Source organism: Euprymna scolopes, chromosome 34, assembly GCF_053919585.1.
Source record: "Euprymna scolopes isolate OS-2025 chromosome 34, ASM5391958v1, whole genome shotgun sequence".
Taxonomy (NCBI): Eukaryota; Metazoa; Mollusca; class Cephalopoda; order Sepiida; family Sepiolidae; genus Euprymna; species Euprymna scolopes.
In genome coordinates, this window is record NC_136515.1 from 33,145,640 (window position 1) to 33,161,428 (window position 15,789).

Sequence of the window (15,789 nt, forward strand, 5' to 3'; positions counted from 1 at the left end):
GATCGCCACCCCCTGCCGTCTCTGTGATCATGAGATCCGGGGGGAGTGTGGAGAAAGAAGTGGCTTACCGTTAAAGCGGCTGCACGTTTGTGCATGCAAAGCACAAATTGAGAATCAAGATGGCGCCTGCATGCGTTTATGTGGAAAAAAGTCTCGGGAAATCTCAGAGAATCTCGTACCCTGATTCTATAAATAACGAGGAAAGCGTGAGGGCAGACGATTTTTAGTAGTCACTAAAGCGAACAGACGTAAAAGAAGAGGTAGAAGAAAAGAGTGAACGAAACAAACAATGACTCGGTTGAAAGTAGAGTTGTAACGAACACAATATTAGTATGAGGCAGTGGGGAGAGACGTGCTGGAAGTTGAGAGAGAAAGTTGTCAGTGACGAATTCTAGCTGGACTTTTGCGTATTGTATTTGGTTTATTTTGTTTTGCTGTTTACCAGCCCATTTAACATCAAGCTATTTCGGCATAATGGGGGACAAATTCGACCTTAAATTAATACCGCAATTCGACGGCTCAACCCCGGTACTTGACTGGGTGGAGAAGGTGGAACTACATTGCCTGTTGTCTAGTGTGAAGAATATTGAACATGTGGTTCCTCTACATCTGTCTAGTGAGACTTTTGCAGTATATCAACAGCTTAGTCCTGAGGAAAAACAGGATTATGAAAGGATCAAGGCGGCATTATACAAGGCATTCGCTATCGACCCCGCCACTGCTTGGGAGCAATTTGAGGCCTATTCCGCTGATGGCGGTCGCTCAGCACAACAAAGAAACGGTGAGGCCAGTGATGGACTATCGCGAACTGAACGCGCATGTTGATGCATTCACGGCAGATGCTGATGTTTGTGCCAACAAGTTTACAAGAGTGGCGCCAGCAGGTTCCAATGTGTCACTGCTGGATCTAAGAAAAGCATATCTGCAGGTCCGAATCAGTGAAGCAATGTGGCTATTTCAGACGGTGGTGTTTGCTGGCAGGAGGTACTGCCTTACTAGGCTAGGCTTTGGGCTGAACGTTGCACCCCAAATAATGAAGACCATTGTTAACACTGTGTTGTCACAGGAAGAGATAATAAAAGATGGGACATCGGCGTACCTTGACGATATATAGATAAAGTACTAAGTAAAAATAAGTTCTAAGTGGTAGTTTTGTTGGGATTGAAAGTTCAATCTTCAGTACAGGAGATACTAAGAATATAATTAAGGGATTACTTTAGACCTCTTCCTGGTCATGATTGACAGAATGAAAACAATCTACCTCCATGGTTTAAATAAAAGGTTATATTAAAAATTTTGTAGATTCACGAGTTCAACTTCAAAGTTTGATAAGAAAGTTGGAGATTACATCAGTCAAAACGTGTGGCGTTTAATGGTAAACAACAAAACAAAATAAACCAAATACGCAAAAGTCCAGCTAGAATTCGTTACTGACAGCTTTCTCTCTCAACTTCCAGCACGTCTCTCCCCACTGCCTCTGCCAACAGACATTTTATCAGAAAACTGACCCCATTCCATTTGCATATATGTGCAGTGGAAGATGAGATCTCGTGAGATTCCACGAGACTGCTCCTTATAAATCCATGGCTGCCATCTTTAATTTCTCTTTCTCTCAGATCCCATCTAAAGGTAAGTTGTATGACTGCACAACACAAACAGGGGCGCTTTCCTTTTTGATTATTACATTCAACTCTACACTCCCCCCTGGTCTCCAAACCACACATTTGGCATGGTGGACGCGGTTGTTTGTTGCGGGCACTCCTATGAAGGGGGATTGGCTGGACTACTTCATCTTCCTTGGAGCTCTCAGATGTGTCAGAACCATTAGCATCAGCGTTAGGGCGTACAGTCATACCATCAGGCTGGACTTCTTCATCCTCGTCGGAGCTCTCAGAAGGGGTGCTGGAACTATCGCTTTCAGTGTTGGGGTTCACAGTTGTACCATCGCAGGTAATAGGACGGATCCACAAGTCATCGTTGGATGATTCATCATCACTGCTACTCGCCAACTGGTTCGTATTCAGGGCAGGCCGGATATCCTTCACATGGCGTGGAGTACCATTGACTAGCACGGCTTTCTCACTGATGATGCCAGTGATTCGCCCTCTTTGAAAGCTGCTGGTGCATCGATTATTGGGAGGCTTCACCCAAACAGTGTCCCCTAACTCATACACGCCTCAGGTTTCCTGCCGATTAAGCAGACGGGCGTCAATGTCCTTGATGCGCACTCGATAGCAATGGATCGCATTGGTGGGTGCACTTGCAGCAGTCATGTCATCCTTTGGAGTTGCATTATATCTATAGACCGCCTCTGTGATCGTGCATTGTTTTCTTGCTGCGATCCTCTTCACGCTTCGATGGCACCGCTCTGGTATGCTGTTTCCACTTGGTACATATGCACATCTGTGTCTGAGCTGGATCCCCCACTCGTCTACGAAATGTCTGAACTCCCCACTGCAGAAGGCAGTGTCATTGTCTGTGAGGATCTCTTCAGACGGACCCCTTTCATAAAATATGGACTCCAATTCACGGATTACATTGGAGGAATCCCGTCTTATTAACGGGTGCCAGATTGCAAACCTTGTCGGTCCACAACCGATCAGGGGGAGGAAGTGCTGGCTGCCGAAGTGAGTAATGTCCATACCCAGTCGGCTCCAAGTCGCGTTTACTCCCAGTTGACCTTTCCGCCATCTGGTCAGGGTGGGGTCGATTGACTGGCATGTTTGGCATTCCCTGACTACCGCTTTTCACTGACACCGACGGATTGGACAACTGCTCAAAATAACCTGTCCGTCTCACTCCAGGGTGTCCACTGAGGTAGTGTATCTTTCTGATTTCATCCGCCACCTCAATAGAAGCGGCACATAATGGTACTGGCTCAGCTTTCTTCTTCATGGTGTCAAACCATCTCTGTGGCACCCGAGTGAGCCTATCAGCAAGGTTGCAATTTGAAGTGACCAGTACCGCATACACAGACAGGTTGTACTCTGTTACCAGCTTTTTTATGGTCTCCAACCTTCGTCTGATCAGCATCTCGCTGGCTGCCTTAGTGTGCACCCTAGTCTTGCCTGCCAGTGTGTCTGTATCCAGTGGTACATGAATAGTGAATCTGTGTGTATGCGTAATTTCCTGACTTTCTACTGGAGGTTGATACCTTTTATCTGCCAGTTTGATATGAGCAGCATCACTTGCCGGTCGCAACCAGCAAGCGTCCTCAATCGCAGCAGCATTTTTCTCCAACAGCACACCAATTGCCAGAGAGCTCGCATCCACCCACACATTCAGTTTGTCTCCCTGCATGCACCAGTCTCCTTTGGCGAGGTCATCCTGCTTTACCCTTGCGATGGTCTCCTTCACCATGCAAACCAACAGATCGTCGGCTGTTTCATCATTCCAGCCTTTGGTGACTGCGCTTGCCCTCCTTTTTATGATGCCTGTTGCCACGCGAGTCCATCCACACGCTGGTAGGTGCCCCACAAGTTTTCCACTCAAGGAAAATACTGCTCACCTCGTGAAGACATCGGGCACTTCAGGAACTGGAGTTCCGTGCCTTCATTTCAAAGTCCCTCGCTCCTGTTGAACGTTCAGGCCCAAGACACAAATGCCATTCACCAAACGTTCTGGATCATTACACTTCAAACCAAACTCAGCCAGTTTGGCCCTCACACGTGACGATGACACAATGTCTCTATTCACATATATGTCATCAAGGTACGCCGATGTCCCATCTTTTATTGTCTCTTCCTGTGACAACACAGTGTTGATAATGGTCTTCATTATTTGGGGTACAACTTTCAGCCCAAAGCCTAGTCTGGGAAGGCAGTACCTCCTGCCAGCAAACACTACCGTCTGAAATGGCCACATTGTTTCACTGATTCGGACCTGCAGGTATGCTTTTCTTAGATCCAGCAGTGGCACATTGGAACCCTGCTGGCGCCACTCTTGTAACTTGCTGGCACAAACATCAGCGTCTGCCGTGAACGCATCAACATATGCGTTCAGTTCGCGATAGTCCATCACTGGCCTCACCTTTTCTTTGTTGTGCTGAGCGACCACCATCAGCGGAATCAGGCCTTTGGGAGGTCCAAGTTTCTCATAGGGGTAGGGAATCAACCAGCCATCCTTGATCCAATCACGAAGTTCCTCTTCATATACAGGTCTCATTTGATCGGTCACATGGTACTCTGTTACCTCATTTCGCAGTTTGGCTGGTTCCTGGTTTTCCGACCACTTCCACGCGGCTGTCTAAGCCTTCTGCTGCTGGTCAAACTCGACAATAAAGTCTGACTGATCAATCTTCAAAGCAGCACACACTGGAACCTTCTCCTGAAACTGTATCGCCCCCGTCTGTGTTATGTGAGCACCACCTAGGGCTCTGATGGCATCATAGCTGAGTGGTTTCTCGAGTACTACCAGCGCTTTGATGTTAACTGAATTTCCAGTTTTAGTGCAAATGTTCACAGTGCCCACCCCGCAACATGTCCGCGTCGCTCCACTGAGGGTGGTTAATCTAGTAGTCTTCTTCTTCCAAGTTCGGCAGAGGCCCACACTCACTACAGTGCGAGAGCATCCAGAGTCGAAGAGTGCTGAGCACAATGTCTCATTGACATAGACCTGAATGGTCAGAAGTGCCTCATCTAATTTCTGTTTGGGGAAGAGGTCAACACTGGAACCTTGTCCCCGACCCCGTTTCCCGAACAATCCCGGGCCATATGATCAGTCTTATTACATCGGTAGCAGCGAATAGCTGTCAGTCGCCGCCGGCAGTTCCTCGCAATGTGGCCCTGGTCATTGCACCTGATTTCACCACGCAGGACGGGCCCCTGGGGCGGTCTATCCTCATTAAATGTACGCTGTGCAGCATCAACTACCGGTTCTCCCATCTCATAAGTATTCTTCATCACGGTCCTGGCCTGGTCTACCTGGTCGTTAAGGGACAATGAAGCTATGCTTGAGCTAGCCCACAGGAGTTGCTTTGCTCCAGTTGGGAGCCCTGCCAAAAATTTGCATGCCAAGGCCCGCTCAGGCAGTTCACCAAACAACACCGTCAATTTCGTCAGCTCGGCCAAATAAACGTCGACAGTTTCACCGGGATGCAAGGTTCTTGCCTCAAATTGCTCCCAAGCAGTGGCGGGGTCGATAGCAAATGCCTTATATAATGCCACGTTGATCCTTTCATAATTCTGTTTTTCCTCAGGACTAAGCTGTTGATATACTGCAAAAGCCCCGCCGGACAGACGTAGAGGAACCACATGTTCAATATTCTTCACACTAGACAACAGGCAATGCAGCTCCACCTTCTCCACCCAGTCAAGTACCGGGGTCGAGCCGTCGAATTGCGGTATTAATTTAAGGTCGAATTTGTCCCCCATTATGCCGAAATAGCTTGACGTTAAATGGGCTGGTAAACAGCAAAACAAAATAAACCAAATACAATACGCAAAAGTCCAGCTAGAATTCGTCACTGACAACTTTCTCTCTCAACTTCCAGCACGTCTCTCCCCACTGCCTCTGTCAACAGACATTTTATCAGAAAACTGACCCCATTCCATTTGCATATATGTGCAGTGGAAGATGAGATCTCGTGAGATTCCACGAGACTACACCTTATAAATCCATGGCTGCCATCTTTAATTTCTCTTTCTCTCAGATCCCATCTGAAGGTAAGTTGTATGACCGCACGACACCCACACATGGGGGTGCTTTCCTCTTTGATTATTACATTCAACTCTACAACGTGAAAACAACGTTTAAGATAAAAACAATGGTCCAAATAATACCAATTTTTGTTATTATTTAACCATGTTTGAATAACGAGAAAAGCAAAACCTGAAAATATCTCGATATGCATTCATCATTCTTTATTAACGTTTGATATTTGAAATGAATTTCTCCCTTTTTACCTTTTTCATCTTTCTTTTTATATCTTCAGCAAACGCCAGTATGACTGTCCTCATCAGACCCCAACTTCATGCACTTGGCGAGTTGGAGAGGGCGTACTTTCATTCACACCAGATGCTTACTATCGCATGCAGATAACGGTTTGGAACCGCAGAAAAGATGTCAGCAAAAAATCAAGAATTTTTGCAGTCGATTCATCATTAATAGGTTTGTAGAAATTTTGTATTTTCAGAACACAAAATAAATACACATCATAAAAAATTACTAAGTTAAATGCATTTTTATCAATTTTCATGAAAAATAAAACTGAATTTTATTAAATGTAAGCAAAAAACTGAATTTTATTAAATGTAAGCAAAAAACTGAATTTTATTAAATGTAAGCAGAAAACTGAATTTTATTAAATGTAAGCAGAAAACTGAATTTTAATAAATGTAAGCAGAAAACTGAATTTTAATAAATGTAAGCAGAAAACTGAATTTTATTAAATGTAAGTAGAAAACTACTTTTTCCATCTGACTTGAGAAAATTGATAGATTTGAGAGAAAGAGGGATAAAGATGTGCACAGAAATAGTGTTCAACATTTAGCCCTTAGTCGGCTTTTTCTTTTCTTAGAGGATTTCCTCAGACTCATCACCAACAAGATCGTTCTGATGCCTCTTCACTGATCTATGTAACTGCTTATTTACGCATGCATAGCAAAGTTCTCTTTAAATATTCTATTTTGAGCATTAGCCATAAAAAATATTGCTTTTCTTCTAAGAATAGTACTAATATTATTTTTTACTGTTATTTCCTTTATCTAACAAAGTTTGTCTTTTCACCACCTTTCTGGTAAATCAGCCCTCACCTAGCATTATTTATTTGTTTTTTCTATCATTACTTTTAAGCTCAAAATATTTTTTCTGCAATATTATTAAGTGTCTACTGCTTCAGGTTGAAATGAACTCCTCATCTCTGCTACTTCTTTTTTGTCTTTACATACTTGTAAAACTTGTTATTCATTCTTCAGTTTTACCTTTTTTGATCATCAACTTATGCATAAAATATACCATGCCTCAGTGTTTTGATTGTTGATAAGAGTTTAAATAGAGTGTCAATAGTTGCACACGTTTTCACAAGACATACACATCCCAGAGACAGTACGAATAGGTTAGTTTGAAAATCAATTTCTAAAACCTGTGCCAGCTTGTAAAATGGACATTAAACTGAATGATGAAAGAGAAAGAGAAAGGAAAAAGTTTAAAAAGTAAAAAATAATAAACAGGAAAGAGAAAAGTCCAAGCAATTTTCTTGCTGACGAATCTATTTCGCCATATGGCAAAATGTGTTTGTTCAAATGTTTATTCAATTTTCATTGATTCTTATGAAATGGTTATGAAAACAAAAAAAATAATTTTTCCTCACCATGTCATTTTTATGTTTTTCCTTTGACAACATGGGAAAGAGGTTTTCACAATATGAAATTCTTTTCTCTAGTATTATATTAAAGCTAAGATAATATTTAGTTCACTAAGGCTTTTTTTCCCTATATATTTTGATTACACCATGTACATATTAAAATATTCCTCAGTTTTGGGATTGAGTTATGTTTGAAAAAAAATTCTATTTTAATTATCTTAACCATAATTTGCAAATACCTCATCAAGTAACCCATCTCTTTCTATCACTTTCACCCTCTCTATGTTCATTTCTTATTCTATATATCATTTTGCTTCCTTTCTCTCTCTCTCTCTCTCTCTCTCTCTCTCTCTCTCTCTATATATATATATATATATATATATATATATATATCTTAACTGTCAAAGGTAATAAAGAAAAGAAAAAAGAAAAATGTGGGAATAGTCCATTATAAACAAAGTAATAATATTATTTAACTTATTGATCAAGAAAAAAGGAGAATGCGATATGGAAAACAGAAAAATGCATTGTTGATTGGTTTTTGTTTTGTTTATTTCAGTTCAACCATCCAAACTGACAAGTGTTACATGCCAACCCTTAAATAGCACATGTATTATTTTGGGATGGAGTCATCCAAGACAGCTGATGTGTCGAATACAATATCATTCCAATTGGGATTCTTTGGATAAGTGGAAAGTAAGTGTCAATCCATATGATAATTAATGCACTAAAACATTTCATACATTGTGACCTTTCGCACACATTTGATACATACAATCATCCAATCATAAAATGATGATTGGTGATTAATTTGATGCTTCTAAGATTAAAAAAAACAAAAAAATACTCTGACTTTATCCATTTTAAAATTAATTGTTCTCAAATCACAGTATATTGTTGATTAAAGCAGTACAATTTTAAATACATTTTAAAAAGTGACATTCCTTTAATTGATTTGAAGAATATTTAGCTGGCAATGATTTTTACAATAAGAGAATGTATGCCATTGTTTGAAAAAGAATTAAATTATTACAATTTAAATAAAGAAGGAATATATTCGTTTTACTTATAGATTATATAGCTTCATACCAAAGACAAAAATCGTTTTTTCTTGATGGTGGCAGATATCATTTCAAAAGAAATATTAACATAAAAACAGAAATCGAAAATGAAAAACTATGCAATTTAAAAATGAATAAAATCATTTTTTTTTATATTTATGAGCTAAGATGTTATCCATTTTAAAATTGCATAATTTTTTTGTTTTCAATTTCTATTTTCAAAACTAGCTGGCTGCCTGGCATTACCCAGTTGTACAATACAGTTAAATATGATATTTTAATTTATGCAAATTGCGTATGTGTTATTATAGAATTAATCCTCTATTAATTATTATATATTACGAGGAATAATTTGCCTGGTGAACTAATCCCCCCCCCCCAATTTTTTAAAAAGTAATGATAATTTTTTAAAAAGTAATGATAATTTGTTAAAAAGTAATGATAATTTTTTAAAAAGTAATGATAATGTCGTTCATTGAATTCTGTTTGTATTTCTTTACACTATCACGTCAGCTGAAATTTGGGTTTGATGATCTTTAAAAATTGGCTTTCTTTTTTTATAGATAAACATGAAGAATTTTTACAGGGGAATATTTTACGTTATACCGGTAAAGGTTACACTGGTATAACATAGAATATTCCTCTGTAAAAATTCTTTTTATCTATAAGAAAAGAAAGACTATTTTTAAGATTAGATTTTTCCAAATGCCATTCTAAAGACTGTTTTGAAATCAGAATTAACAAAAGAATGCATAGTAATTATGCACTAACTAAGCAAGTTGACTTTCTATGAATTTTTTCTTCTTGTGACGTTATATTGTCATGCATTTTTTCTATCTAAGCAAAGAATTTCTAATTTTTCTGAAGAGTATATGCATAAAAAGAGCCGGTATTGACATAGTAATAACCATTTGTTTTTGCATAATGAAGCGGATCTGTAAAAAATGTACCAAAATTTTAACACGCGGGGGAGTAGTTTTGCATAAAAAGTAAATATTTAGATCTTGGAACGTAACTATACAATTATTCTTTTATATATATTCTGTTGTTATATTTAACATACACTGAGCTTCTAAACAAAAAGGATTGGCTTACAGAAAGAGTGAAATATAATTGGAAAAACATAGTTTACCAAAATAACATATATGTGTGTGTATATATATATATATATATATATATATATATATATATATATATATATATATTAAACAAAATTAAAAATGGCTTGTTTTAATTTGTTTATTTTACTCATTTATTTATTTATTTATTTATTGTGAACAAAATTAACATTAAAACTGAGAAAGACTTTCCCATTATATAAAAGGAGGGAGGGGGGTAATATTTTTTTTATAATTAAGAGGGTATGATTCCAAAAACTAAGAAGGTTTTATTTATAGATGAGGGCATAAGAACTGACCGATCAAATGGAAAGTTGCTCTGCTACTGACCAATTAGAAACTGGAATCACTCTATAAAACATACTGGATATTTCAGAATTCTACACATGCTTTTCATTCTTCACACCAGAAAGAACTCTTTTCTTCATCTCCAGATTTCTACAGGTTGGTTATCCACCAGAAACTTTTCTAAAACTAAGAATGGCTTGTAACTTAAAATCTTGCTAATAACAAATTATTAAATTTGAGAAATGAATTTGAACATGTAAATACAACAAAAACAAAGCAAAAATGAAACATAGTTTAAGTTAGGTTGGCTCAGACATACCCTAAAATTGGCCTCAGAGAGAATTGTCAGCCAACATATGGAACCCTGATGGAAAAAGAAGTGGAAGACCAAAAATGAACTGGAAGCAGACAATCAAGAGAAATTTGATTGCAATGAGAAGAAACTGGAGGGACTCTGTGGATCTAGCTTTAGACCAAAAATGACGTCATACTTTGACTACTTTGTGCATCGCAAAACACGAGAGCTCCTAAGTCTAAGTAATTGGATTGAAAAATACAAGGAAAAATTTGGCCATTTGCATTGTTATAATATAGTTATAGTTTCTGAATTTTTTAGATGAAGATTGATTATTCATATTATTTGGATTCTTTGGACTACTGTTCTCACCTTGAGTGTCATTTTCACAACATTTTGGTTGATGTAACCTCTGACGTTCTTCAAGTGTATCTTGTTAAACTCTGGAATCTTTCTGTTGAACTTGGAAACCTGCATATTATGCAATGGTAATCGAAAGTCAATTTTCACTAGAAAGTACCTAAACTTCAACTCTCACTATCTATATGATGTAAAGAAAGGAATCGCCCATTGCCTACAACACTGAGCAAAAGCAATATGTAGTAACAGCAATGTATATCAGCAGGAGATAAACAGGTTAAGAAAAACCTTTCCATCAAACCAACTATCCAGACAGCATGACATCAGTTTAAAAAAAAATCTGGACCAGACACACCTAAACATGCATCACGGTTTGTATACCATACATGAAGGGCTTGTCTGAAAATTTTCAAAGAATATGTAATCCATATGACATCAGAACAGTATTCAGCATGATTCAACTCTCTGGAAACGGCTTGTGTAACTGAAGACCCTACAGAAAAAAATCATGACTAAGAACTGTGTATATGAGATCCCATGTAAATGTGGAAAATTATACAAAGGTGAAACATGTCATCCATTAAAAGTAAGGTTAGAAGAACATCAAAAAGATGTAATATGTGGAGAGATTAAAAAGTATGATATGGCTGAATGTATATGGAGGGAAAAGGCAAGACTCTTATGGGATGAAGTAAAGTTGTAGACAAAGAAGAATGGTAGAGAGTAAGACGACTCAAAACAGCAACACATCTTGTATAATGATCAGTTACTAAGTAAACCTTAAGTAGAATTTAACACAATATGACAACTATTAATTATAAATAATACTTAATATATACAGTATTAAGTAGGTAGTAATAAAATATACATATATATTATGATATATAATAATCATATTACAATCAGGTTGACACAGCCGTTCCCATCAGATCACAAAGTTAAGCCCTGTTGAGTCTGGTCAGTACGAAAATGGGTGACCATTTGAGAATTTCAGGTGCTGTATGTGCTCTCTGCTTATCTCGACATTGTTTCCAGTCAGCTTTGGGCCTCTCTTTGCCACTGGACTAAAGCAGTGCTGATTCAGGAAATGTCTGGTTAGAGATTGCACGACCCTTGCCTCTCAATTACACATACAGCTATCCTTACAGGGATGTTCATTATCTCTTGAGACTGAATGAAGGCATCTATATATATATATATATATATATATATATATATATATATATATATATATATATATATATATATATATTTTTAGTAATGTGATTGATAATTTAAAAATCAAATTATAATTAAATTAAAAATCAATTTCATAAGAAGGAACAACAACAAAATCAATAATTTATACAATCGTTTCGGAAAGCAGTGTTTTTATTGTGGTAGACATCAAGTTATGGACAATAATTTTTACATAGTGTTTTTAACAAACAAAGTTTCCTCATCAGCAAATATTGGGAAGGGTTTTTATTATATGTAAAAGACACCATAAATAAACCTAGCATTAAAGTAAGGCAGATGTATCTGGAAAAAATTAAAATAAAGGTATGGATTTAACTTGATAAGAAAATTAATATGTTAAAGTTAGAAATAAAATAGAGTAAAATTATAAATATAAATTTGGTTTAAGTACAATATTATTGTTGTGGTGGCAACCACTTATTTGCATATGCGAATAACATAACACTATAAATGGCAAGCCTAGGTTGGCCTTGGAGTGTCTTACTCAAATGCCACCAGAAGTGACGCCGAAGAGCGTACATGTCCTCCCACCAAGACTCTCTGACTCGACACCGTCATTTGTACATATTGTAAATATACCTTTTCTTTAATACACTTATTATTGCGTTATCTTGTTGTTTGCATCTTCATTGTATTTCCTTACTAATTATTGTTCAACCTTGCAACCACAACAGTTGGCGACGAGATATGAAGCGTCAAATATAACAGTTTGACGAAGAACTATTTAAAAAAAAAAAAAAAAAAAGTACAACGCAAAGGTTGACCATTTTTTTAAGGAATGCAAAGTGTTGACGAGCAAACGGATTTTACGCTAAAGAGAAGTTTCAACTCAAGTGAAAAAAAAAACTCTAACGTGGCAAAGCGACAATTGACGCCGTTTTCTGGGAATCCGACTTGCAAACGAATGTAAAAGTGAATTTTTGTCGCTACACGACAAATCTTACTAAAGGACCAACTTGCAAACGAAAAGCAAACTTTGTTCTGTCGCAAAAACGACAGGTCAGACCCGTATTACGAAAAGCAAGGAAGTAACCTACGAAAAAAGTTCACCAGTGGATTCTAATTACTGTTCTCCGTAAACAAAACAACAACTAAAGGACTTTTTAATTAATGTTTTGGTTGACGTCGGTACTAAAAGGAAATACCACAGCTAAAACTAAAATTCAAGGAAAGGATTTTTTTTCTTGAAGTTGTCACTGAATAACGGATAATACAGTAAAACGTCACGGAAAAAAAAAGGTAATCTCAATTTAAGAGGTATTTTAATTACTAAAATACTAGAGAAAAAAAAAACTCAAAGAACTAAATGTACTGCATACATTTATTCAATTGTGACTCGAAAAAAAAAAAAAAAAAAACCCAAACTTTTATTTTGTGGAAAGAGTTACTTATTAGTAAGTGCCTAAAAACGGAAAGTCAATTCCATTTCGTGATTCCAGATAAACCTGTTTTATTTTTTTTTTGCAGCGTGACTCGCAAAAAGAATATATTATTGCAAGCAGCGATATTATTATTGAAAACAGGAGCTTACAGCAATTTGCTTTTTTGTTGTAACCCAAACCGGTGTATATGGTACATGGTACAATATTTTTTTTAACTACACACTAAAAAAAACAAAAATAAAAACATGGAAGACTTATCAAAAATGTTCATGCAATTTTTACAAGCACAGGCTGAGCGGGATGAACGCAGACAAGCTACACAAAACAAGCTTTTGCAAACACAAATACAGGCACAGGCTGACCGCGAGGAAAAGAGAGAGGACAGATTATTGAAATGGCAGCAGGAACAAGAAGAAAAGCAGAAAATGGCACAATTAAAGCAGAAAAAACTGCAATTGGAACAGGAAGAAAGGCATAAGAAACTACAATTGGAATATGAAGAAAGACAAGATGAACGTTTTGTTAAAACACTGGAACTACTAAAGAGTAATCGAGAAAATGTCGACAGTGTTAATTTCTCCCATACAACTATTTTTAATAGCATGGACACATTTCATTATGTGCCTGAGGAAGAGAAGAATTTTGAAGCATACTACACAAGATACGAGGATGTTTTTCAACTGGACTGTAAAAATTGGCCAAATAGTCAGAAAGTGAGCCTCTTACTCAGAAAATTGGGTACATCAGAACACAGCAAATTCGTAGATTACATATTACCTAAAAAAACTGCAGAATTAGAGTTCATGGAAGCTGTAAAATTACTAAAAGAATTATTTAATCCAAATATATCTCTTTTTCATAAAAGATGGCTGTGCATGAATCTAAGAAAGATGGACAACCAAGATTATTTGACATACGCATCAGTTGTCAATAAAAACTGCGATAATTTTAAGCTTACAGAACTAACGGTAGAAGATTTTAAATGTCTAATCTTCGCTCAAGGGTTAGTTTCAATGAAAAATGCAGAAATACGCAGACGAGTGTTGTCTAAGCTGGAATCTGAGCAAGATTTAACCCTCCAGAAACTAGCAGAGGACTGTGAAAGGGCCATTACACTAAAAAAGGATGAAAAAAATATAGAAGAATCCGGAGTGGCATATGTAAGAAAAGTTAGAAAACCATACACACCAACCAAGAACTTTACAAAGAAAAGCAATGGAACGGGATATTCCAAAGATAATAACCATAAATATAGTACAGAATATAACAAGCCTCTTCCTAGATATAACTGTAAGAGATGTGCAGAAAAGCATTGGGAATCAGATTGTCCTTATAAGAAGAAAAAATGCTACATTTGTAAGAAGGTGGGACACAAAAGCGATTGCTGCAGATATAAAGATTACACCAGAAAGAGAGTACAGCAAACAAAATCAAATACAAAATTAGACAAAGATCGGCGAAAATACGTAAAAGTGGAAATATTTAAAACATCAATAAAGTTACAACTCGACTCCGGCTCCGATGTTTCTATAATAAACCTGAATACGTGGAAAAAGTTGGGAAAACCGGCCATGATGAAAACTAGTAAAGCAGCCCGGACGGTAACTGGTGGTGGTATAAAATTTGAAGGAGAAGTTGTCCTCCCGATAAAATTGAAAGGGATTTCAAAGAAATTAAAAATATTCGTACTAAAAAATAGTGAAAATCTGTTTGGAATAGATTTAATTGAGAAATTCGGACTATGGGATATGCCAATCAATACATTCTGTAAAAAATTAGAATGTTCTTCTCCAACAACAGTAAATATAAAAGACGATTTAAAAGAATTATTTCCTGAGGCATTCACGACTAACTTCGGTCGCTGCAATAAATTCAAGGCCTCGTTTGAACTTAAAGAAAACGCCAGCCCAATTTTTAGAAAAAAGCGAAATGTTCCGTTCGCTGGGTTGGAAAAGATTGATAAAGAATTAAATAGATTGGAACAGATGGGAATTCTATCAAAAATAGAACACAGCGAGTGGGCAGCCCCCACCGTATACGTAAAGAAAAGTGAATGAACCATTAATGGTAAACCCCAAAAGAAAAAGATATTGAAATCTGTGTGACTTCAAATCTTGGGAGGGGGGTGTTGTGGTGGCAACCACTTCTTTGCATATGCGAATAACATAACACTATAAATGGCAAGCCTAGGTTGGCCTTGGAGTGTCTTACTCAAATGCCACCAGAAGTGACGCCGAAGAGCGTACATGTCCTCCCACCAAGACTCTCTGACTCGACACCGTCCTTTGTACATATTGTAAATATACCTTTTCTTTAATACACTTATTATTGCGTTATCTTGTTGTTTGCATCTTCATTGTATTTCCTTACTGATTATTGTTCAACCTTGCAACCACAACAATTATGATAGTATTTTTCGATAAAACTCATAGACACATACATACATATATGTATACAGACATACACACATATATATATATATATATATATATATATATATATATATATATATATATATATATATATATACGCATATACACATATACATACATATATATATATATATATATAAAAATACATGCATATAAATATATATACATAAAAATATACATACAAATATTTACCTTTTAATTGTTCACCTTTTGAAATCAGGAACTATGGTCAAAGTACTCATATAGATGCTTGTTATAGCTTTTCAGCTTATGAAATGATAAATTTTGGAAAGGAATGCTTGTGGGATATT

The 15,789-nt window shown here is 36.9% G+C and overlaps 1 protein-coding gene across 5 annotated transcripts in view; it reads left to right on the top strand.

The window, feature by feature from the left end:
* The window catches only part of LOC145259166 (uncharacterized), a 621,516-nt gene that overhangs the window by 478,202 nt on the left and 127,525 nt on the right, over nucleotides 1-15,789 (top strand). For all 5 annotated transcript variants that reach the window (XM_080116896.1, XM_080116897.1, XM_080116898.1 and 2 more), the window contains 2 exons: nucleotides 5,933-6,108; nucleotides 7,863-7,999. In XM_080116896.1, the coding sequence (XP_079973022.1) occupies nucleotides 5,933-6,108; nucleotides 7,863-7,999 (313 nt within the window). The remainder of the gene's footprint in view (nucleotides 1-5,932; nucleotides 6,109-7,862; nucleotides 8,000-15,789) is intronic.